This window comes from Jaminaea rosea (assembly GCF_003144245.1).
Source record: "Jaminaea rosea strain MCA 5214 unplaced genomic scaffold BDZ90scaffold_4, whole genome shotgun sequence".
NCBI classification, from domain to species: domain Eukaryota; kingdom Fungi; phylum Basidiomycota; class Exobasidiomycetes; order Microstromatales; genus Jaminaea; species Jaminaea rosea.
The window spans coordinates 111771-129765 of record NW_020289978.1 but is presented as its reverse complement, the minus strand read 5'-3'; the positions used below and the strand labels follow the sequence as shown (position 1 = coordinate 129765).

General features: G+C 59.5%; 8 protein-coding genes across 8 annotated transcripts; 4 read left to right on the top strand and 4 right to left on the bottom strand.

Moving 5' to 3' along the window:
- Positions 1–3: 3 nt before the first annotated feature.
- BDZ90DRAFT_231291 (FabD/lysophospholipase-like protein) lies at positions 4–2816 on the top strand (the record flags this gene model as incomplete). Its single annotated transcript, XM_025505802.1, has 2 exons — positions 4–470; positions 537–2816. Coding segments are annotated over exons 1-2 (2357 nt in total), but the record flags the coding sequence as incomplete, so codon positions are not given.
- BDZ90DRAFT_231290 (hypothetical protein) lies at positions 2447–5456 on the bottom strand. The gene has a single exon (XM_025505801.1). It carries the CDS (start codon positions 5145–5147, stop codon positions 2562–2564), a length of 2586 nt encoding a protein of 861 aa, XP_025362908.1. The 5' UTR covers positions 5148–5456; the 3' UTR covers positions 2447–2561.
- Positions 5457–6536: 1080 nt separating this feature from the next.
- BDZ90DRAFT_206812 (cysteine proteinase) lies at positions 6537–8072 on the top strand (the record flags this gene model as incomplete). The annotated part of the gene is made up of 1 exon (XM_025503971.1): positions 6537–8072. A coding segment is annotated over one exon (1536 nt), but the record flags the coding sequence as incomplete, so codon positions are not given.
- Positions 8073–8712: 640 nt separating this feature from the next.
- Positions 8713–10216, bottom strand: BDZ90DRAFT_250720 (WD40 repeat-like protein; the record flags this gene model as incomplete). The annotated part of the gene is made up of 3 exons (XM_025507705.1): positions 9717–10216; positions 9135–9638; positions 8713–9059 (listed from the first exon to the last, which is right to left on the bottom strand). The coding sequence occupies exons 1-3, from the start codon at positions 10186–10188 to the stop codon at positions 8713–8715; spliced, it is 1323 nt and encodes a 440-aa protein (XP_025362906.1). The 5' UTR covers positions 10189–10216.
- A 158-nt stretch (positions 10217–10374) lies between these two features.
- Positions 10375–11913, top strand: BDZ90DRAFT_231288 (ribonuclease III). Its single transcript, XM_025505800.1, has 2 exons — positions 10375–11139; positions 11220–11913. The coding sequence occupies exons 1-2, from the start codon at positions 10480–10482 to the stop codon at positions 11859–11861; spliced, it is 1302 nt and encodes a 433-aa protein (XP_025362905.1). The 5' UTR covers positions 10375–10479; the 3' UTR covers positions 11862–11913.
- BDZ90DRAFT_231286 (hypothetical protein) lies at positions 11830–12822 on the bottom strand. The gene is made up of 2 exons (XM_025505799.1): positions 12399–12822; positions 11830–12316 (listed from the first exon to the last, which is right to left on the bottom strand). The coding sequence occupies exons 1-2, from the start codon at positions 12738–12740 to the stop codon at positions 11945–11947; spliced, it is 714 nt and encodes a 237-aa protein (XP_025362904.1). The 5' UTR covers positions 12741–12822; the 3' UTR covers positions 11830–11944.
- Positions 12823–12997: 175 nt separating this feature from the next.
- On the top strand, positions 12998–14997 carry BDZ90DRAFT_231285 (hypothetical protein). The gene has a single exon (XM_025505798.1). It carries the CDS (start codon positions 13226–13228, stop codon positions 14810–14812), a length of 1587 nt encoding a protein of 528 aa, XP_025362903.1. The 5' UTR covers positions 12998–13225; the 3' UTR covers positions 14813–14997.
- Positions 14821–17973, bottom strand: BDZ90DRAFT_264264 (PLP-dependent transferase). The gene is made up of 3 exons (XM_025508630.1): positions 17692–17973; positions 15827–17629; positions 14821–15764 (listed from the first exon to the last, which is right to left on the bottom strand). Exons 1-3 carry the CDS (start codon positions 17925–17927, stop codon positions 15011–15013), a joined length of 2793 nt encoding a protein of 930 aa, XP_025362902.1. The 5' UTR covers positions 17928–17973; the 3' UTR covers positions 14821–15010.
- Positions 17974–17995: the final 22 nt, after the last annotated feature.

The following is a 17995-nucleotide window of genomic DNA, read 5'->3' as shown; positions in this document are numbered from 1 at the left end:
AGAAGCCAACCCCCACAACGCACCAAGATGAGCAACACCACGCCGCCCTGATCGGCCGCTTTCCCCATGTCCCGAGGCTCTGCGCAAGGGCGGCCACCCCATCGTGCTGCTCAAAATCCCTTCCACTCGACATGGGTCCGCCTCCTTCGGTATCGCTCTCCTCTCTACCTGCACCTCAAGCTCTATGTCCTGACCTCGCTCGTGTCCCTCGTCGTTGCGAGGCCCGTCTCTCGGACAGTTGAAGCTGCGGCAGAGGAAGTGGCAGAGCAGATACGATGGCAAAAGGGTGCAAAAGAGAGGCCGAGACGGGTCGTGGAAGCCTCCGTAGTGAGGGCATCGACCGACCCGCCGAGCACTCTGAGAAGGTGGCGTCACCGAATGAAGGATCTAGCCGGCGTGCGCGGTCTCGTCGCTCGATCTGGTACAGACACGCTGAGGTATCCAGAGATTGGCAAAGAGGCGATGGTCAGGTGTGTATCTCGAGCGTTGAGGGCGACAGGCCTTGGCTGATCCGCGTGACCCTCTCTACAACCTAGGACTTCAGGCTTTGACGCTTCACCAGAAGCTACCTTCTTGGCTGCTCGACTAAGTCAGGTCGCGCCGGCTCTTTCATCATACCTTCAAGCGTCACCAGAGTCTATCAGCGCCTCATCCACGCCAGTCATCGCCGTAGGAGGCTCGGGCGGCGGCTTTCGAGCAATGGTCTCCTACGCAGCCTTCCTGCACCACCTGCAGGGCGCCTCGCTCCACTCTCTCTGGCCACTAATCAGCTATACCTCAGGCGTCTCAGGCTCATGCTGGACACTGGCCTCTCTCTATACTCACGCAAACCTTTCGACATCTGAGCTGCTCCGACATTACGTGGCGCTGGCGTCGGAGGAGACACACCCGATGTCGCTGCAGGCCTTCGATAGGGTCGCACGGTCGAGGAGGGGCAGCTACTTTCTCCTTGGACCGCTACTGCGCAAGATGGCCGAGGGAGCGCGAGGTGGGGGCGTCATGGACCTTTATGCTACGCTCACGACGAGTTTCCTTCTGCTGCCTAGAGGCAACGAGATGGGCAACGCGCCTCCTAATGAGGAAGGAGTCACGCCGCAGTCTATGGTCGGACTGAGCCGAGAGTCTATGGCCTGGTCAAAGCTGTATCAGCGTTACGGTATGGCAGAAGGCAGGGCTCCTCTACCTGTCTTGACCGCAGCCAGCGTAGCAAAAGGTGTAGAGGAGGAGATGGCGGTGCTGCCTGTCAGTCCTCGCAGCTCCACATCGCTCCCGATCTCGAGCAAAGTGATCAAAAGCAAGGTGCATTGGTGGGAGGCGACACCGCTCGAGATAGGCTCCAGCGACGTACACCGCCGACTGCCCGGCGATGAATCGGGCGATGCAGGCAGAGGCGCATTCATCCCAACCTGGTCATTTGGCCGTCCGTTCAACGCGGGCCGCTCCCTAGCCTCGACAGGAGAGCCATCACTCAGCTTGCTCGTAGGACACTGCACATCAGCGCCGGCCGGCCCTCTGACAGGGTACATCACCGCTCTGCTGGGCACTTTGCCCTCCCATACGTTGGCTAGCTGGGCGTTGCGCAAGCTGAATGATTTTCTGCTCATGCGTCGATGGCGCCGTAGGTGGGGCAACCCGATACGGAGCAGCGCTGAGTGGAATCCATTCTACGGGATGCATCGCTGCACAGGCAACGAGACCCACTCTTCCCTTGTCGACCAGCCAGACGTGACCCGCAAGCTCAAGCTCATGGATGCAGGCATCTCCAACAATTTGCCAGCCCACGTCTTCTACCAGCAGCAAGGCTCGTCATGTCGCTCAGTCGACATATTCATCGGCTTTGATGCTTCGAGCGATGTCGGATCGTGGAAGAGCTTGCAGCGCGTCCAAGACTTTGCGCAAGATCGAGGTCTGCGCTTCTTCATGGGACCCGAAGAGGAGCAAGGGGGGAGTACAGGGCTTGCCAGATGGTTTCGCGCGAAGACGGGGAGCGACGAAAGGCACGACGCCGGAGCGTCTGACCACGAGAGTGAAGGTGTCGAGCTGAGCTACTTCCTCGACACAATGCGGCACATTGAGGCCCAGGCCAGCAAGCAGGCGTCAGCTCTTGATCAATGGCCGGCAAATACGCCCTGCGTCGTTCTCGACGGCTACGCGAATCACACCTCCCCGTCGTCGCCCGCCTTGCCACCTCGTCTCATTTACATCTACGTCCCTCTCCTGCTCCCGCCTTCACGCGGTAAAGACGAGGATTGGAGCTTCGCCACGGTGTATAATCTCGTTTGGACGCGCAAGGAGACTCGACGCGTCATTGAAGCTGTTCATCGCCAGCTGACGAGCAAGTCAGGGGGTGACTCGCAGCAGAGCAAGCTCAGTGACTTTGATGCAAAAGTCAAGCAGGTGGTCGCGCGTGTGACGGCAGTCAAGGGACGTTCAGATATCCATACTTGCACCAGGACAGTGCAAAGACGTGCGTCCCGAATGATGATTGAGTGAATTCGATGCTTTCTAGAAATGGACCGGGTGTCGCAACCGCTTCTCGCCACCTCTGCCTTGCGGCGCTCTCAAATTTCTCCCCTCGTTCGGTCGCCATCCTCATAATCTTCATCATCATCCCCACCAACATTGCTCGCACTAGCACTAGGCCCCAAGCTGCTACTCCCATCACTGCTCCTGCTCCGCCCGTCATCCGTATCTGCGTCCGCCACTTCCTCCTCATCTTCTCCATCTGCAATCCCAATATCACTCTTGCCCCCTCCGACGCCCTCGCTGCGATTCGTCGTCGTACTCGCGCTATTCACGCTGCCTGCGCTGTGTCTGCGTAGACGGCGTGTTGCGCCAGTGTTCTGGGTCATGTCGGCTACGGCAGCTGCAAAGGACGAGGGAGTCGTGGGGCGAGCGGCACTGCTGTAGGTGCTGCGTGGGGTTGAGACGCCGCAGACGCTTTGCTGCTGCTGGTGATCGAAGGGTGTCGCGAGGGGAGATGAGGAGGAGGCCTCTCCTACATCCGCTCGCTGAGGAGCTGCAATCGAGGTGGAAGCTCGTTGCGTTGCGATTGCTTGCTGCGAAGGCGGCATCACCCAGTCTGGCCTCGGCGGGAGACCTGCCATGATGGGGGCCGGCTTTGGCTGACTGCTCGATGCGGTAGCACTCGCTCCCGCTGCTGACGCCGAGCCGGCAGGGACCATCGCCCCGAGCCTCATTGTGGGCGCCGTGGCCGTGGCGTGCACGTCACGTAGACGTCCTGAAGCTCGCACGGTCCCGCTCTCGTGCGGGGCAAGGCCAATGGAGCCGGACATCGCCGGCGATGAGGATGACGACGCGGCGCCTGCGCGAGGATCGAAGAGCGTGCGTTCACCCACATTGAGCCTGCCCGAAGACGAAGATGCCAGGTTTCGCCTCGCACTGCCGTTTGCACCATTCGAACCTGCTGCTCCGCGCCCAGACTCGGAACGCGCTGAAAGCGACGAAATGGGGCTCGATGATGCCGAGCGAGCAAGCGGGTCGTACGGTGCTGCTCCCGCAAAAGGTGGCATGAAGGCGGATGGAGGCGGCGGAGGGACGCCTCGATGCGCCATCGGGTAGTCGGCTGCACCTACGTTCAAAGAAGCCCCATCTCCAGCCCCGGCATAAGCGCCATTATGCTGCTGTTGCTGTTGACGCTGCCATGCTGTGGCTCTTCTGGTCCCCTCGCCATCGCGCGATGATGCGCTGGCCGATGTCGAGCTGACTACGCTCGGCGCCGGGCTGGGAAGGCCTACGCTTCCGGTACCACTGCTGGACAAGTTGGACGGCGTCGGTGGGAAGGGGGAGAAGGCGTCAAGATTGTACGCTGATAGAGCACTGCTACCTGACACGGACGCAGGCGTTGGGTACGAAGGCCCGGCTGTCGTGGGGGATGGTGCAGTCGTCGTGTACTGCCAGGGATAGAAGGGCGGCGGCATCAAGTGCGGCGGATAGCCAAAGGGTGGGGGTGGTGCGACAGCTGGCCACATTGCTTGTTGCGAGAGGTAGGCGTACGGTTGAGCTGCTGCGAGCTGTTGTTGCTGCTGAAGCTGTTGTTGCTGGAACCACCAATGATACCAAGCCGCTTGCTGCTGCTGCTGCTCGAGAGACATGCCTGGCGGCGCAGTGGCCCACTGCTGAGGGGCACCCGGAGTCGTGTATGGTTCGTAGCCAACTGGCCTGACAGCGCTCCTAGGATCATCAAGAGGGTCCACATCCGGCTTCGAGACGCTCGCTGCCGTGACGCTACTTGGCGTCTGTGCCTTGTTATTCGCAGGGCCAGCAGCAGAGGTCTCTGCGTTCTCCGAGGCAGCACCAAAGATGCGCTCACGAGCTTCTCGGTAAGCCACCTCTCTTTCCTCGATTGTCATGTCCTTCCTACTCTTCTTGCCGACTGCGCTGGAGTTCGAAGATGATGGAGAGTCGGCGGCATTGGCAGCCAGGGCAGACGAGGATCCGAGGGAGGGATCTCGCCTCATAATGCGAAAGCCAGCGGGAGGAGCCGGCGTGGCTGCTGGCGCAGTAGCAGCAGGCGCTTCTTTGACAGTCGGAATGGCAGCTGTTGCTTTGGCGGCCAGAGGCGATGCTCGTGAGCTCGAGGCAGCTGTATCTGGCCTCGTTGACAAAAGGGCAAACGGCGAGATATCGGCTGGACGCAAGGTATTATTGATCGAGTTGAAAACTTGGATCATGCGACGCCTTGGAAGCCTCGTCTCTGGCACTCTGACGAGCTTGACTGCTTTCGTCTCCAAGTCGATGTGGTGAGCCAGACGGAAATGATCGGCGCAGCGATGAACGAGGAGCCGTTGATATGAATTCATCAGAGGCAAGAGCATCTCCGACCTGCTCGTGTCTGCCACGAAGTCGTTGATGTCCTGCTCTTGGCGTAGAATAAAGAGACGATCTCGTGATGACCTGAGCGCATCGATGAGGGTCTCATCGAGTGTCTCGTCGCTGTCACTATTGCCAATGCCGTTGCCGTTTTGAGGAGGAAGGGAAGGGGACGAAGTGGACGCTAGGTTCAGTGACTCGAGGCCGCCCTCGAGTGATGGCAGCGCCGCATCCTGTTTGCCTCCTCGTGCCGGTGACGATGACGACGACGACGTCGACGTCGATGTCGACGATACCATCGCTGGCAGCGTCATGTTGATGTGTGGGTTGATGAAGAGTCTAGGAGGAACAAGTCGTTGATTGGGACCGGCCAAGATGCGAAAAGTCGTCGATACGGGGGGCGCGGCTCAAGGTGTCATTGTCGTTCTCAGATGTCGATGCCAGGCGGGTAGCGAGGAAGACAGGTAGCGATGAAGCACCTCTGATGCTTCATGGGCGATGTCTAGGGTGCGGTGATGGTGACAAGATGAGTTGCCTCGTCTCGTTGCGTTGCCCCTGGTGGTGCCTTGTCGTCGTCGTCCGTGGCCCTTGCGTCCGAGCCAAGTGGAAATGCGATCTTGGAGAAATGCCGGAATGGCCAGACGACGATGTGAGGCTGCGCGCGAGGCGGACTGGCGGGCCCTCGTCGACTGACTGGACCGGCACCACCGACGTCAGGCGACGATGGCAGGCAGACACGACCAAATTCAAGTCAAGTCGATCCTTTTGGTTTGCTCCTCCCTCTTGCTCATCAATCAAAATCGTACGACGACCAACGTCGACGGCGCACAACCATTCAGCGCACTTGATCGTCATCATCTTTCACATTGACCTGTAGCTAGGCACCTCAGAACGCAAGTCTTGATCGTATTCCACGCTATCACTCAGCAATTTGCCGCATCATGGCATCGCCGAATGATGACGGTCCATCAGCATATGCTTCGTCCTCTCGTCACCATCCCGTCACAATACCACACTCAGCACCACGACTAGCAGCTCAAGTCTCTCTCACGCCTCAAAGGCCTCTTCATACCGTAGACGACGATGATCAAGAAGGTGGAGCTGGCTTCACATTTGAACCCATTGCCACCTCATCTTCATCTCTCCATCGTACAAGAAGACCTCCCTCGTCATCACCATCGTCACATTCGTCGATCTCAGCTGGGCGAAGACGTAGCACGCCAAGAACAGAAAGTTTGTCGTCTCGTCAGTCCCCTCATCTGGTGCCCGTAGCCAACATGCTGGACGTACACCTCGTCGTCGCTCCTTCACCACCTCCACCAGCGACGGTGCCCGCCGTCACATTGTCTCATCGTTCAAGTCCAGACCTCAAAGTCATCTATCTCGAACACTCGCATTGGAAGTCATGCGAACAGGCAAGACGGCGGAGGACAAGGGTCACGACTGCGCCGCCCGCATCATTATCATCATCAGCACGAATCGATGGCTCGTACTCTCCTTCCACATCAATGTCATCCCTCACGCCGTCTTCCATTGCCACCAATACACCAGCAACTACCCTCTCACAATCTCAGACACCCCTCTCACCCTCTCTCAAATCGGACAGCTCGCTATCAGCGTCCGCTGCGGCCCCTGACGCCACCACGCCCACAGCTCAGACGGCTACTCCAACGGCCACAGCCGCTCAAAAGAAGCCTACTGTTCCCGCCTGGTCGCAGCCTCGCTCTTGGACAGGTATTGCCAATAAGGATGCTACCAGCTTCACAACAGCGTCTTACGTACCCTCAACGCCAGGAGCTACGACAGCGCCAGCTTCTGAGGCCAGCGTAGCATCTTCCAGCGCTACCAGCCCAATCAAGCCAGCACAGGCAACCGTAGCCCCACGCCCTTCCCCTTGGGCATCAAAGCATCGTCCAAGCCTCGAGGCAATCCTCTCCGACTCGCACAAGCGTTTCGCTGCGCCTCTTACTACGCCGCGTGGCCTCATAAACACGGGAAACTTCTGCTTTGCCAACGCCATTCTGCAAGTCCTCGTGTTTTGCGCGCCCTTCTACAACCTTTTCAGCACTGTAGGGGCAGAGCTCAGCGCCGACTTTGCCAATACGACCCCGCTCATGGAGAGCGTCGTCCAATTCTTGCGCGAGTTTCATCTGGCCAATGGAGGTAATGGCAGCAGCAGTCGCTCTCATCACGAGACCGGCGCACCCAACGGCTTTACTCCCACTGCCGCACACTCTGAGCCATTCGTGCCCGAGTTCGTCTATGAGGCAATGAGGCTCAACAAGCGCTTCGATCTCATGCGCCGTGGCCACCAGGAGGACGCCGAAGAGTTTCTCGGCTTCTTTCTCGACACGCTCCACGAAGAGCTTCTCGCCGCCATTCGCAAGAGCAACGCTCGTTTGGCGTCGACCAAGGCGAGCTCCAGCAAGCAAGTGCGTGGACAAAACGGTACAGCACCCTCTGGTGGAACTGCTGATGGCAGCGTCGACGGCGAAGGAGAGGCGGGTGATGCCGAGGAGGAGAGTCGCGAGGTGGCACGGCCGATGAGTCCTTCGGAGGAGGGATGGCTCGAGGTGGGGCAGAAGGGCAAGACGGCGTTCACTCGTACTGCCTCGACGGCAGGGGAGAGCTCGCCCATCACTCGCATCTTTGGCGGAAAGCTGCGTTCGGTGCTCCGCACGCCCGGCGCAAAAGACAGCGTGACTCTCGAGCCCTACCAGCCACTGCAGCTCGACATCCAGCCGTCTTCAGTACAGACGGTGGAAGATGCCCTTCTCAACCTGACAGTCCCTGAGACGATTCCTGGCGTTTTCTCGCCAGCGCGCGGTGGCCCAGTCGATGCGACGAAGCAGGTCTTCATCGAGCACCTCCCGCCCGTCCTTGTGCTGCACCTCAAGCGCTTCTTCTATGATGAGGCGGCTGGCGGTGTGCAGAAGAACTGTAAAGAGGTCGGATACAGCGACGTGCTGAAGGTGGGTGGCGAGATGGTTAGCCCGGTGAAGCGTGCAGAGGGCGCAGTCACGTACCGCCTCTTCGGCGTTGTCTACCATCACGGTCGCTATGCTACCGGAGGGCATTACACTGTCGATGTGCTCAGACAAGACGGCAGCAGCTGGGTGCACTTTGATGATACGATCTTCCACACTGTGGCGCCAGAGCATGTGGGCCGGAGGGCAGGGCAGAACCTCTCGAGCTTCGTTGGTCACGACGGTCTCGCCTACCTCCTCTTCTACCAGAGAGAGGACGCGCTTCCCAAGCCGCAGAACGTCAAGGCGGCTGGAACATCTCAGCAGCAGCAGCAGCAGCAGCAGCAGAACAGGCGAGTGCCAGCGGGTGGTGCCAATGGTCGCAGTCACAGTCGCTCGGCCTCCTCCTCGGCCCGTGACCTCAATGCCTCTGCCCCGCGAGTCAACGGCAGCTCTTTCTCGTCACCCAAGCCATCGAAGAAAGAGCGCCAAGCTGAGGCACCGGCATCGCCCCCGCCCGTCGTTGCTCGTCAGATTCCTGGCGCCGCTCCTGGTAAGACGAGGAAAGTAGCATGGGGAGGAGGCGCGTCTGCGTCTGCGACTGCGAACGGCGAAGGCGCAGCGGCGGGCGCAGCACCGAGTGGGGGAGGGGCCGAGCGTAACAGGCATTGATGTCGGTTCCTTGCCGATCCAGCAGGAGGCGGACGGATTGGCATCTTCTTGTGTTTCCAGCATCCTCGAGCTTGCCGCATCATGTGCGCCGATTTCGAGCTCGATCTTCTCGTCTCGTCTCGTCTCGTCTCGATTGTTCTCAATCTCCATCTCAATACACACGCGAATCGATATCATCACAGCGAGTAGCGAGCGCAAGGAGTGACGTTGCAACCGTGTGATTTGGGCCCTGCGACCCCGCTCATGAAGGCATGCCTGCCTGTCCCTGAGTCCCTGTCGCAGCTGCTGGTGCTCCCCCTCCCCCTCCTCCCGCACTGTCATTTAATGCGCAACAGACGACGGCCTTGTTATGCCCATTGTAGCTTCTGACCGTCTCCCCACTGCTGAGCTCCCACAGTCGCGCGACATGATCTGAGCTCGCCGTTACCAGGTAGGCCGAGTCTGCGCTGAATGCTGCATCCCATACCCAGCGTTGGTGGCCAAGGAGCGTCTTGGAGAGGGAGAAGCTATACCGCGACGTGCTCCAGATCTTGACCGTCGAGTCAGCTGAAGTGGTTGCTAGGTGTCGAACGTCGGGGGAGAGGATGCCTAGCGGAGAGAGAGAGGAAGGCGGAGTAAGCTTGATGAGCTCTGGAGAAGAGGGAAAGGAGGCAGCGAGCTCACATCGAATCAGGTACTTGTCGTGAGCACGAAACTTCGTCACCGGCTGCAAGTCCGTAAAGTCACCTCCACCGCCATTAGCCACAGCAGCTGCCCTCTCCCTCGCCGACGCGTCGACATTATCATCGTCCTGACCATCTCCCTCTTCACCTGCTTGTCTGCGCTGCTGCTGTTGCTGTTGCTTTGCCGCCAGATCTTGTCCGTTGCCCTTGCCTGCTGCGCTCGTCTCGCTCTGACTCGGATACATGCCGCTCTGTATCCTCCACACGTAGACGTTACCCCTGTTGTTGCCTGCTACTAGACATGAGCCGTCGCTTGCTACGCTGACGCTGCGGATGCCGACTTCCTCTTCTGGTACGAGCTCATGGCTGCAGCCATTCTCGCCCAGATCCCAGACTTTGACTGATCCGGCTTGATCGCAGCTGACGAGCTCGCCTTGATTCGGGTGTACGACGACGTCATTGACGGGCGAGCGATGGTCGTACAGGCGTTGAGGACGAGGGAAGCCTAGAAGTGGGAGGGAAGGGGCATCAAGGGAAGGTCAATTGAAGCGCATACAGCCAGACCCTCCCCTTGCCTACTCACGAGTGTCCCAGATCCGCAGAGTACCGTCTTCTCCGCCGGACACGAGCCATTTGGACTCGCAATGCCAAGCTACGCAAGTGACATTGCCATTATGTCCCTCGAATGTTGCGACTGGCTGAGTCACGCCAGGGGCTCCCGATCCTTGGCCTGCCGGCCCACCTGCCGCTCCCTGCCCTCCTCCTTGGCCGCCCGCCTGAATGCTCGCGGCCTGATTACCAGCCAGCGCACTTCTGCAATCGTATAGTCTGACGACTCCCACCCCACATGATGCGAGCCATCTCTTATCTGGACTGATGGCGAGACGGTTTACTTGTGAATCGGGATGTTGAATGGTTCGCGAGCAGATGCCGGACCACGCTTCCCAGAATCGGATGGTATGATCATAGCCTGCCGTCACGAGGAGCACGGACAGGTCATCTGGTACTGCTGCTGGTGCGTGTGTTGATGTCGAGGCAGCAGCAGAGGGCGCCATTAGCAGCGGAGGATGCGGTGGAAGGAAGGATGCTGGAGGTACCAAGGTGGTCCAAGCGGCCCTACTTGGCGACCAGGTACGCCACGTGGTTCGTTGTCCAACGCGAGACAGTCGCTGCGAGACGGCCCGACTTTTCTCGTTCGAGTGAGTGAGAGGCAGAAGACAGACAGAAGACGACGTCGTCACCATCACCATTACCATCACCTATCAATCATGACGACCCGGGCGGCGACGATGATCACCTCACGCAGAGGTACAGTCATACCATTGTCGCGACTGTCGCTTTGTCGCATGGCGTCAAGCTCCGCAGCATCATCAGCATCAGCATCTTCCTCGTCTTCCTTTGCCGCCGCCGCCGAGGCCAATCGACCAGCAGCTGCGTTGCCTCCAATCGCACGAAGCCACCCAGTCCTCTACGCCTCTCTCCTCTCTCCGCCATCATCGCAGCTTCATGCCATCGTCGCTCGATTGGGCCTGCCGGCGAACGACGCGCAGGTGCTCAAGCAGCTCGCCATTGCCCTGACTCACCCTTCGTGGACGGCTCAGCGCGATGAAGCTCTGCGACGTCCAAAGGGAGAGCTCGGCTTCTCGCTGCACGCACGTCTTCAGGCCAGCAGAGATCAACAAGAGGCCGGTCAGCCACAGACACAGGCCGAGCTGGCCACGTTGGGCAACTCGTTGCTGGGCATCCTCGCCTCAGAAAACCTGCACCTCAGCTATCCAAATCTGCCCAATCGCGTACTCAAGGCAGCACTCAGCGCCCTCGTGGGACCCCAGACACTGGCCGATGTAGCTGCAGAGATGGGATTGGGAGCCAAGGGGGTGGTGAGGTGGGATCGCGAGGCAATGGTAGAGTCAAAGGTGGCTGGTGTCAGGCCAAGAAAGATTCACAGTCGAGAAGTCCTTGCCAATGCAATGAGGGCAGTCGTGGCTATCATTTTCCAGGTCAAGGTGAGCTCCAAGTGACAAGCAGAGTCTGGAGCTTGCGAGCGCAAGCTGACACGCCTCTCTATCCTTTGCTCTCTTCGCAGGGCATGGCTGCGGTACGATCCTTTGTGTCGGCCCACCTCCTCAGCCGCATCCCTCTTCCCCCGCCCAATGCCCCGCCCGCGACGTCCCTTTCACCAAGCCCGGCAGCTTCGTCGTCCCTACTCGCCCCTCTGCTCAAGTTCTCCAACCCAAAGCGCTCCCTCTCGCTCCTTTGCGCAAAGCATGGCCTGCCGACGCCCACGAGTAGACTCATCGCCGAGACGGGCCGATTGAGCAATGCAGCCGTCTTTGGCGTGGGTGTATACGTGGGGACGAGGCGTGTGGGAGAAGGATGGGGCAGTCAGATTCGTATGGCCGAATTCCGTGCAGCAGAAGACGCCATGAGGAGGGTCATGCTCGCCAACCCGGCCAAAGCAGCAGCGGCAGCAGCATCATCAGCATCATCTTCAGCAGAGGCGCAAGCGACAACGACGGGGCTTTCACGGGAGGAGCTGCCAAGCGCCACGTTGGATCACATCTTTGGTGGGTCATTGGCGGCCGAGGGAGCAGCAGAAGAAGGCGTGGGGACAAGGGATATCTGGTCGATTGGAGAAGACCGTAGGGCGACTACATCGCTGACACCGATCCAGTACAGACCGAGGCCGGTGGGAGAAAGCGAGGTCGTCTTTGGCAGCAAGGCGTAGCGGGCTGAGGCTGTCCAGCCACGATGGCAAATCAATGTATATTGCAGCAAATGACGTGCGCGTGACGGGGCGGTATCTCTTCTTCACGACTGAGCCTCAGCGTCCACTTGTGGTCTCAAACGATCCCTGACATCCTGTAACGCGCCAGTGGTTCCACCAGCCAAGGTGCCGAGGGCCAGAAGCCTCGCAGGAGGAAGCCTGTGAACGATGCTGGCCACGACTGCTGTCCCTTGTCCTGCCACGATGCCATCTGTCCACCTGCCGAGCGAACTTGCAAAGCGTGATGAACCCTCTGCTGACGCCTGCAAATTGACTGGTCCACTTCCTTCTTGTTGCACGACGTTACGCAGCGCTGCGCTTCCTCCATCGAGGAGTACGAAAAGCGTCGTCCATGCAGCGAGGCGAGTGCCCAGGGCAAAGCCGCCCTTGAGGCCTGCGAGGAGGACACGGTAGTTCTGCGTTCGGAGTCAAGGCCATTTCGACATGATGAGCACATCGATGGCAGTCTCCCTGAAAGACGATGACCTTGAAACTCACCTTTGTCTTGTTGTAGAAATACCATCCCTGAACCGTATCTGGCCTACGATGAGCATTCTCTGCCATAAAGACGAGGCCTGCTCGATTGGACTGTGTGATGAGACCCGAGAAGAAGCCGAGTGAGAAGGAAGCAAAGGGAATTGTGGGTGAGAGGGTGGCAAGGAAAGAGGCTGTGGTGGTGGCGCTGAATGGTGATGCTTGCATGACAGAAGATGGGAGAGGATCATCTGATGGCGAAGTTGGTGGTTTGGCGAGTGTTGAGCTGGCCTGATTTGGTTGCTCTTGACTGGCCTTTGATGTCGATGCTTGACCGTCGCCTCCCCATGGATTCCACCTGACCATGATGCCGGTCAGTCAGTTGATTGGACGTCGTGAAGTTGCCTGTGCCTGCTCCATGGCCAGTCCGCCGCCTGATTAATTCATTCCTAATCCCGTCGTCGTCGTTGAGTTGGTCAAGGCGGCGCCTCGCCGTTCCGCCTAACAACGAACGGCCAGCCCGCCCGTTCCGGTGGAGCGACGCCTCGCCTCAGTCGCGGCCATTTGGAGAGACGCGTTGAGGCCAAGAAAGGCAGAGAGAGCGAATCTGTGCCGGTCCCAACCTGGCAAGTCAACCACATCATCCAAAGGCCAAGAGAAGGAGGTGTATGCTGCCTTGCCTATCCCCATTCATTCTTCACGCACATCATCGCTACTCTGAGCAGCATCTCGACCGGAAAGGCCTGACGCTGAGCGCCAAGCTCCTTCCTCATCACCATCATTTGATCCCGCACGCCCGCATGATCACGCGACCAACCATTGCAGCATAAACCAACAAGCGCACCTCGACAATGGCTTACTCCGAGTCATTCGCAAAGCGCGCTCACGAGTCCGTCACTGTCTCTCGACACATCGACTCGCCTCCGGCTCTCTACCGCTATTGCGGACCGCCTCCTACGCAGCCTCCTCACGCCGACTTCCCGATGAGCAGTCATCCTCAGCCTTACCCGCCTTCGACAAGTCATGCTGTTGACCCATACGATTCACACCGCCAGCAATTACAGCCCCCGGAGCCTACTCCACCTGATTCTGGACGGAGCAAGCACTTTCACGAGTACGACATCAACCGGCTGGTCGCGCGAGACGCACTAACAGGACTCGATGTAGACGAAAGCGAGCAGGAAAGCAGCGACGGAAGCAGCAGCCAGGCACAACGTAGCTGCGCATCGCAGAGCAATGTAAATGCTCCAATTCTGAGGCGAAGAGCAGCTACACGCCGCCTAGATGAAGACTATCTTCAGGCAGAAGAGGAACATAGACGTGGTCAACAGCGAGCCAGCGAATGGCTCAGCTCGGACGATGAGAGCGACCAGGAGCAGCATCGTCCCTCGTCAACGCACCGTCGTCGGGCTCATTCGAGTCGCAAGCGCAATCTCTCCTCATCAGCATCCCCGTCAGCCTCGCCTTCATCCTCGTCCTCAGCATCACCAGGCGTCGTCTGGAACCGGGTCCCCATTCGGGACACGCCCAACAATCCTTTCCTCGGAGGAGACCATGGCCCACGCTCGCGCAATCAAGCAGGCTTCGTCGGGCGTGCAGGCGATGGCACTCGAGGTGAAGACGCAGCAAGGGCACACCGTAGGGGGCTCATCACCTACGTCTTTCGAGGACAGCGCATCGTGTACGCCGACGCCCCTTCAGACCTCGAAGAAGATGATGACGACCTCCGTCGACGAGATGGATCCTCACGAGCACCCTATCGCTTTGAGCCCAAGTTGCTCTTCCCTGAAGCTCACGCTGCCGAGGAGAGGAGAAGGAGGCAGAGGGCCAGGGCTCAACAGCAGCGAGAGGCTGAGGCGCGTGACGCCGCTGAGCAGAGGCGGCAACAGGCAGCAATTGAGCTGCGACAGCGCCAACACGCTCATAATCGCAGCTCGTCTTCACTCGCGCGTTTCGGTGGCAACCTCTTCGCTGCCGAGCTTCAACGACGTCAGGACCAACGTGCTGCGACAGGCATGTTGGCTTCTCAGTCGATGACGCTCAAGCGCACTCGCTCTGCGGCCATGGGAGGCTACGAGGCCGAAGGAGATGATGAGGACGATGGGCAGTACGGAGGCGGAGCTCGTGGTCTGCCTCGACCGCGTCTTGAGCAAGGAGACGGCCAGCAGAACCATCGTCTTCTTGCACAACTTGACCGTGTCGGTTGGAGCGACGACGATGAAGACGATGAAGGTCACTGCTATGACCGTCACGAGCCCGATGACGATGATGAGCGTCTCTACGGAGGCGCAGCCGGGACGCAAGTACGCTGCGTACACCCACGAACCGTCAACGTCGACGAAGACTACGACAGCAACGAGGAGGAGGGGGAGCAGCAGCAGCAGCAGCAGCGTCCTTTGACGAATCCCTTCGACCTAGCTCACCACTTTCAGAGGTGACAGCCTTTAGCCTATTACGCTTCAGCATCGCATCATTCAGCATCTCGCGTCCTTACACCCACTTTATCCAGCCAGTTCATCCATCCAGCGCCACACCAGCATCTACATTCGCGACTGCCTTGTTTCTCTCTGCACACTTTCACACACCCTTTTCGAAATGCATTTTTTCTCCATTGGCGCGAACAACAGACTGACTGTTCAGGCCGCAAGCTCGCGACGCAACACGTCCTGCACCGCCTGCCTCACCTCGTCACTGGTATCGAGCGAGCACATGATGTACAGTATGTCGCCGAGGGGTCGAGCGTGCACATTGAAGGACAGGACCGAATCGTCCTTGCCGGGATCGCTCTTTGGCTGGCTGGGATGGCCCATCTGCCTCGCAAGACCGGTGCGCAGTCGCTTCACGACGTCTTGCGCTGCGGTACTACCATAGCCGCCCTCGCCCTCTGCATTGCGCAACTTGACGACGAGGACTGAGCCTAGCGTCATTGTGTGCTCGACACGAGGCGATGAGCGTGAAAGGTCGGCGACGTACTGAGGCGACCACAGGGACCAGATGGATGGGGAAGACTGGCTCTCAGGGCGTCCGGGCGAGAAGACGCTGGCGTCATTGGCCCACTGCGCCTTGCTCTGTCGCCAAATCGACGCAGCTGAGCCGCCGCCCTGTCCTCGCTGACTTTCTTGTTCCACGCTTCCCAAGATACGCAAAGTCTCCCGCGCCACCTCGCAACCAATCGCGTGAGCCGTGTAGCTGTGGCCGTGCAGAAGGGCTTCTTCCTTCTTGCCACGGGCAGAGAGGAAGGTCTCATAGATGGAGCGAGATGCGAGCGTCACTGCCATGGGTACGAGACCGCCCGTGAGGATCTTGGCTAGGCAAGAGATGTCCGGCTTGACGCCGAGGACTGAGAGCGAAGGGGACAAGGGCCCGAGTCGGTAGAGTCCAGCAAATACCCTGAGGGAGGGAAGGGTGTTAATATCGTTTGCGCAAGGGAGCTCAGTCTCAATGACACTTACTCATCGAAGACGACGGGCAGGCCTTTCCATTCACCGTCACCACGCGGAGCACTCGTCGCGGCCGTCGCATCGCGCAGAGGGGCATCCGATAGGGCGAAAAGCGACTCGCTCTCCCTGACGACGTCCACGAGGACACGTTGGAAGAGCGGGTCGACGAAGATCATGCCTGCAGCGCCCAAGACGAGTGGCTCCATCAGTAGGGCTCCGAAGCGATTTCCCTCGAGTCGAACGACGCGGTCGAGCCATGCTGAGATCGTGGCACGGTACGTCTTGGCCAGAGGGTCGGACGAGAGGCGCGATGGCACGTCGTAGACGGCTTGTAGCGATGAGTATGAGTGACTGCCATCCGCCTTGTCCCACTCGAGCCCAGCATCTCCGCCAGGCACCTTGACCGTCGGGACACCATTCACGACGGAGACTTGCGGTGGCTCGATCCACTCTCCTCGTCCGCGGTACCAATGCACCATGTTGGAGTAGACGCTCGGTTCGCTGGCGTCCATGGCTCCGATTGTGTCGCCATGGTAGCTGCCCTTGAGACCAAGCACCTTCCACTCTCTCTCTGGTCGACCCGCTATGCTGCCAGCTTCTCGCCCTGCTGCTGCTCGCTGCGTAGAGGCAGGTGTGAGCGCGGCTGGCGCGTACCTCGTGCGTGCTGCTGCCATTGCCATCTTCAGCGCGACCTCCATGCCTGTCGAGCCGTCGTCTGAGTAGAAAACTCGGTCCGCCCAGCCAAAGCCTGGCGAGGGGAATGCTGCGTGTGTTTCCCCCGCTGGTTGCTGCTGTTCTGGCAGGCGACCAAGCAAGCCCTCTGCGAGCTTGAGAGCAGGCTCATTGGCTGCCATGGGAAAGAGGACGTGCCCGTATCTGCCCGCTGCTTGAGCTGCAACTTGAGCTAGGCGCGGATGTGAGTGGCCAAGGCATTGAGTCCACCACGATGCAGAGCCGTCAAGCATCGGGGCGAGAAGTGAGGTGCTCGCTGCGTCGTCGCCCTGTTGCTGCTTAAATGTCGAGAAGAAGTCGCCATGCGCCGAATCTATGACCGTCACATCTGCTTCTGACTTGGCGAGTGAATGCTGTGTTGTGGGCCACCAGCAGCTGTCCATTGTCCTTCTGGCGAATGTGCCCAGCTCCGTGATGCGTGACTGGTGGCGGCTGCGAAGGTCCTTGACAACGTCTACGACGCCCGATGATGGCTCTGCGCCTCCCTCCGTCAACCTGCCCTTGCCGTAGACGAGGTGGCGGTAGAAGTTGCGCATGTTTTGCTCTTCTTCCTGCTGGGACCGAGCCCACGCCGGCGGACCTGCTTGTGAAGCGCCTCGAAGTCCCCAAACGGGCACACCAACCTCCTCTCCCCACTGCGAGAGGTAGTCTGCATTTCCCCACTTGTCCTCTGCGCCCTGAGAGAAGAGAAGAATGGCCTCGACATCGTATCCGGCAGCGACGAGGCTCTCGTACGCTGACCTCGTCGTTGAGATGCCTCCCAGTTGTGAATCGCCCACCAAGATGGTCGGTAAGCGTAGTGGACGTAACAAATGGACCTGTGACTTGCCTGAGGGGCTGGGAGAGTGCGGTCCGCCCGCCGTCTCGATGTATGCGACGCCGCGCGATGATGAGGTTGAGGCTTTTGAATCGATCCAGTGGCCGATGGAGCGGACGAGCTCGGCATCGGTGGGCAGACGTGAGAGATCCGCGAGTGGCGAAGCTGATGGAGGGCCAAGTCGTGCGGCCAGGTGAGGAGACACTGCGTTGGAGAAGCGCAGCAGCGTATGCTGCGAGGAAGGATTGGCGTAGCGGGCAATGTGTCTGCGCGCGAGGCCATGTCAAAGTGAGAAGGGAAGACTCACTCAGCGCTCGCACCCACTCACCCGTCGTCTGAATCGGTCATTGGGCCTGTGGAGACTGGCTTGAGGTAGTGGACGCTCTCGCCGCGAGAGCTGCCAGCGATGGCAGACCGCACATCGTCATCGTGTGAAGAGGAGGTCGAGGGCAACGGCAAGACAGAGCTGGCTAAGCAAAGCGCCGTCGTGAAGATCGTCTTGCCCACATCCGTGTTAGCGCCAAAGACTTGGTGAATGCGCAGGTGAGGGTATAGGTGCGACATGGCGGCGCCCACACTTCAAGAACAGGCGGTGTGCGGCGTGATGGTGGTAAGGACGAGAAGAGAAGAAC

Bases quoted from the DNA above. Each gene is read 5' to 3' on its own strand.
- BDZ90DRAFT_231288 (XM_025505800.1), top strand. From the start codon at position 10,480: ATGGCGTCAAGCTCCGCAGCATCATCAGCATCAGCATCTTCCTCGTCT. The intron at 11,140-11,219 runs GTGAGCTCCAAG...CTCTCTTCGCAG, and splicing joins CTATCATTTTCCAGGTCAAG to GGCATGGCTGCGGTACGATC.
- BDZ90DRAFT_264264 (XM_025508630.1), bottom strand. From the start codon at position 17,927: ATGTCGCACCTATACCCTCACCTGCGCATTCACCAAGTCTTTGGCGCT. The intron at 17,630-17,691 runs GTGAGTGGGTGC...CCTCGCGCGCAG, and splicing joins ATGACCGATTCAGACGACGG to ACACATTGCCCGCTACGCCA. The intron at 15,765-15,826 runs GTAAGTGTCATT...TCCCTCCCTCAG, and splicing joins CTGCCCGTCGTCTTCGATGA to GGTATTTGCTGGACTCTACC.
- BDZ90DRAFT_231286 (XM_025505799.1), bottom strand. From the start codon at position 12,740: ATGGTCAGGTGGAATCCATGGGGAGGCGACGGTCAAGCATCGACATCA. The intron at 12,317-12,398 runs GTGAGTTTCAAG...CTCCGAACGCAG, and splicing joins ATTTCTACAACAAGACAAAG to AACTACCGTGTCCTCCTCGC.
- BDZ90DRAFT_231285 (XM_025505798.1), top strand. From the start codon at position 13,226: ATGGCTTACTCCGAGTCATTCGCAAAGCGCGCTCACGAGTCCGTCACT.
- BDZ90DRAFT_231290 (XM_025505801.1), bottom strand. From the start codon at position 5,147: ATGACGCTGCCAGCGATGGTATCGTCGACATCGACGTCGACGTCGTCG.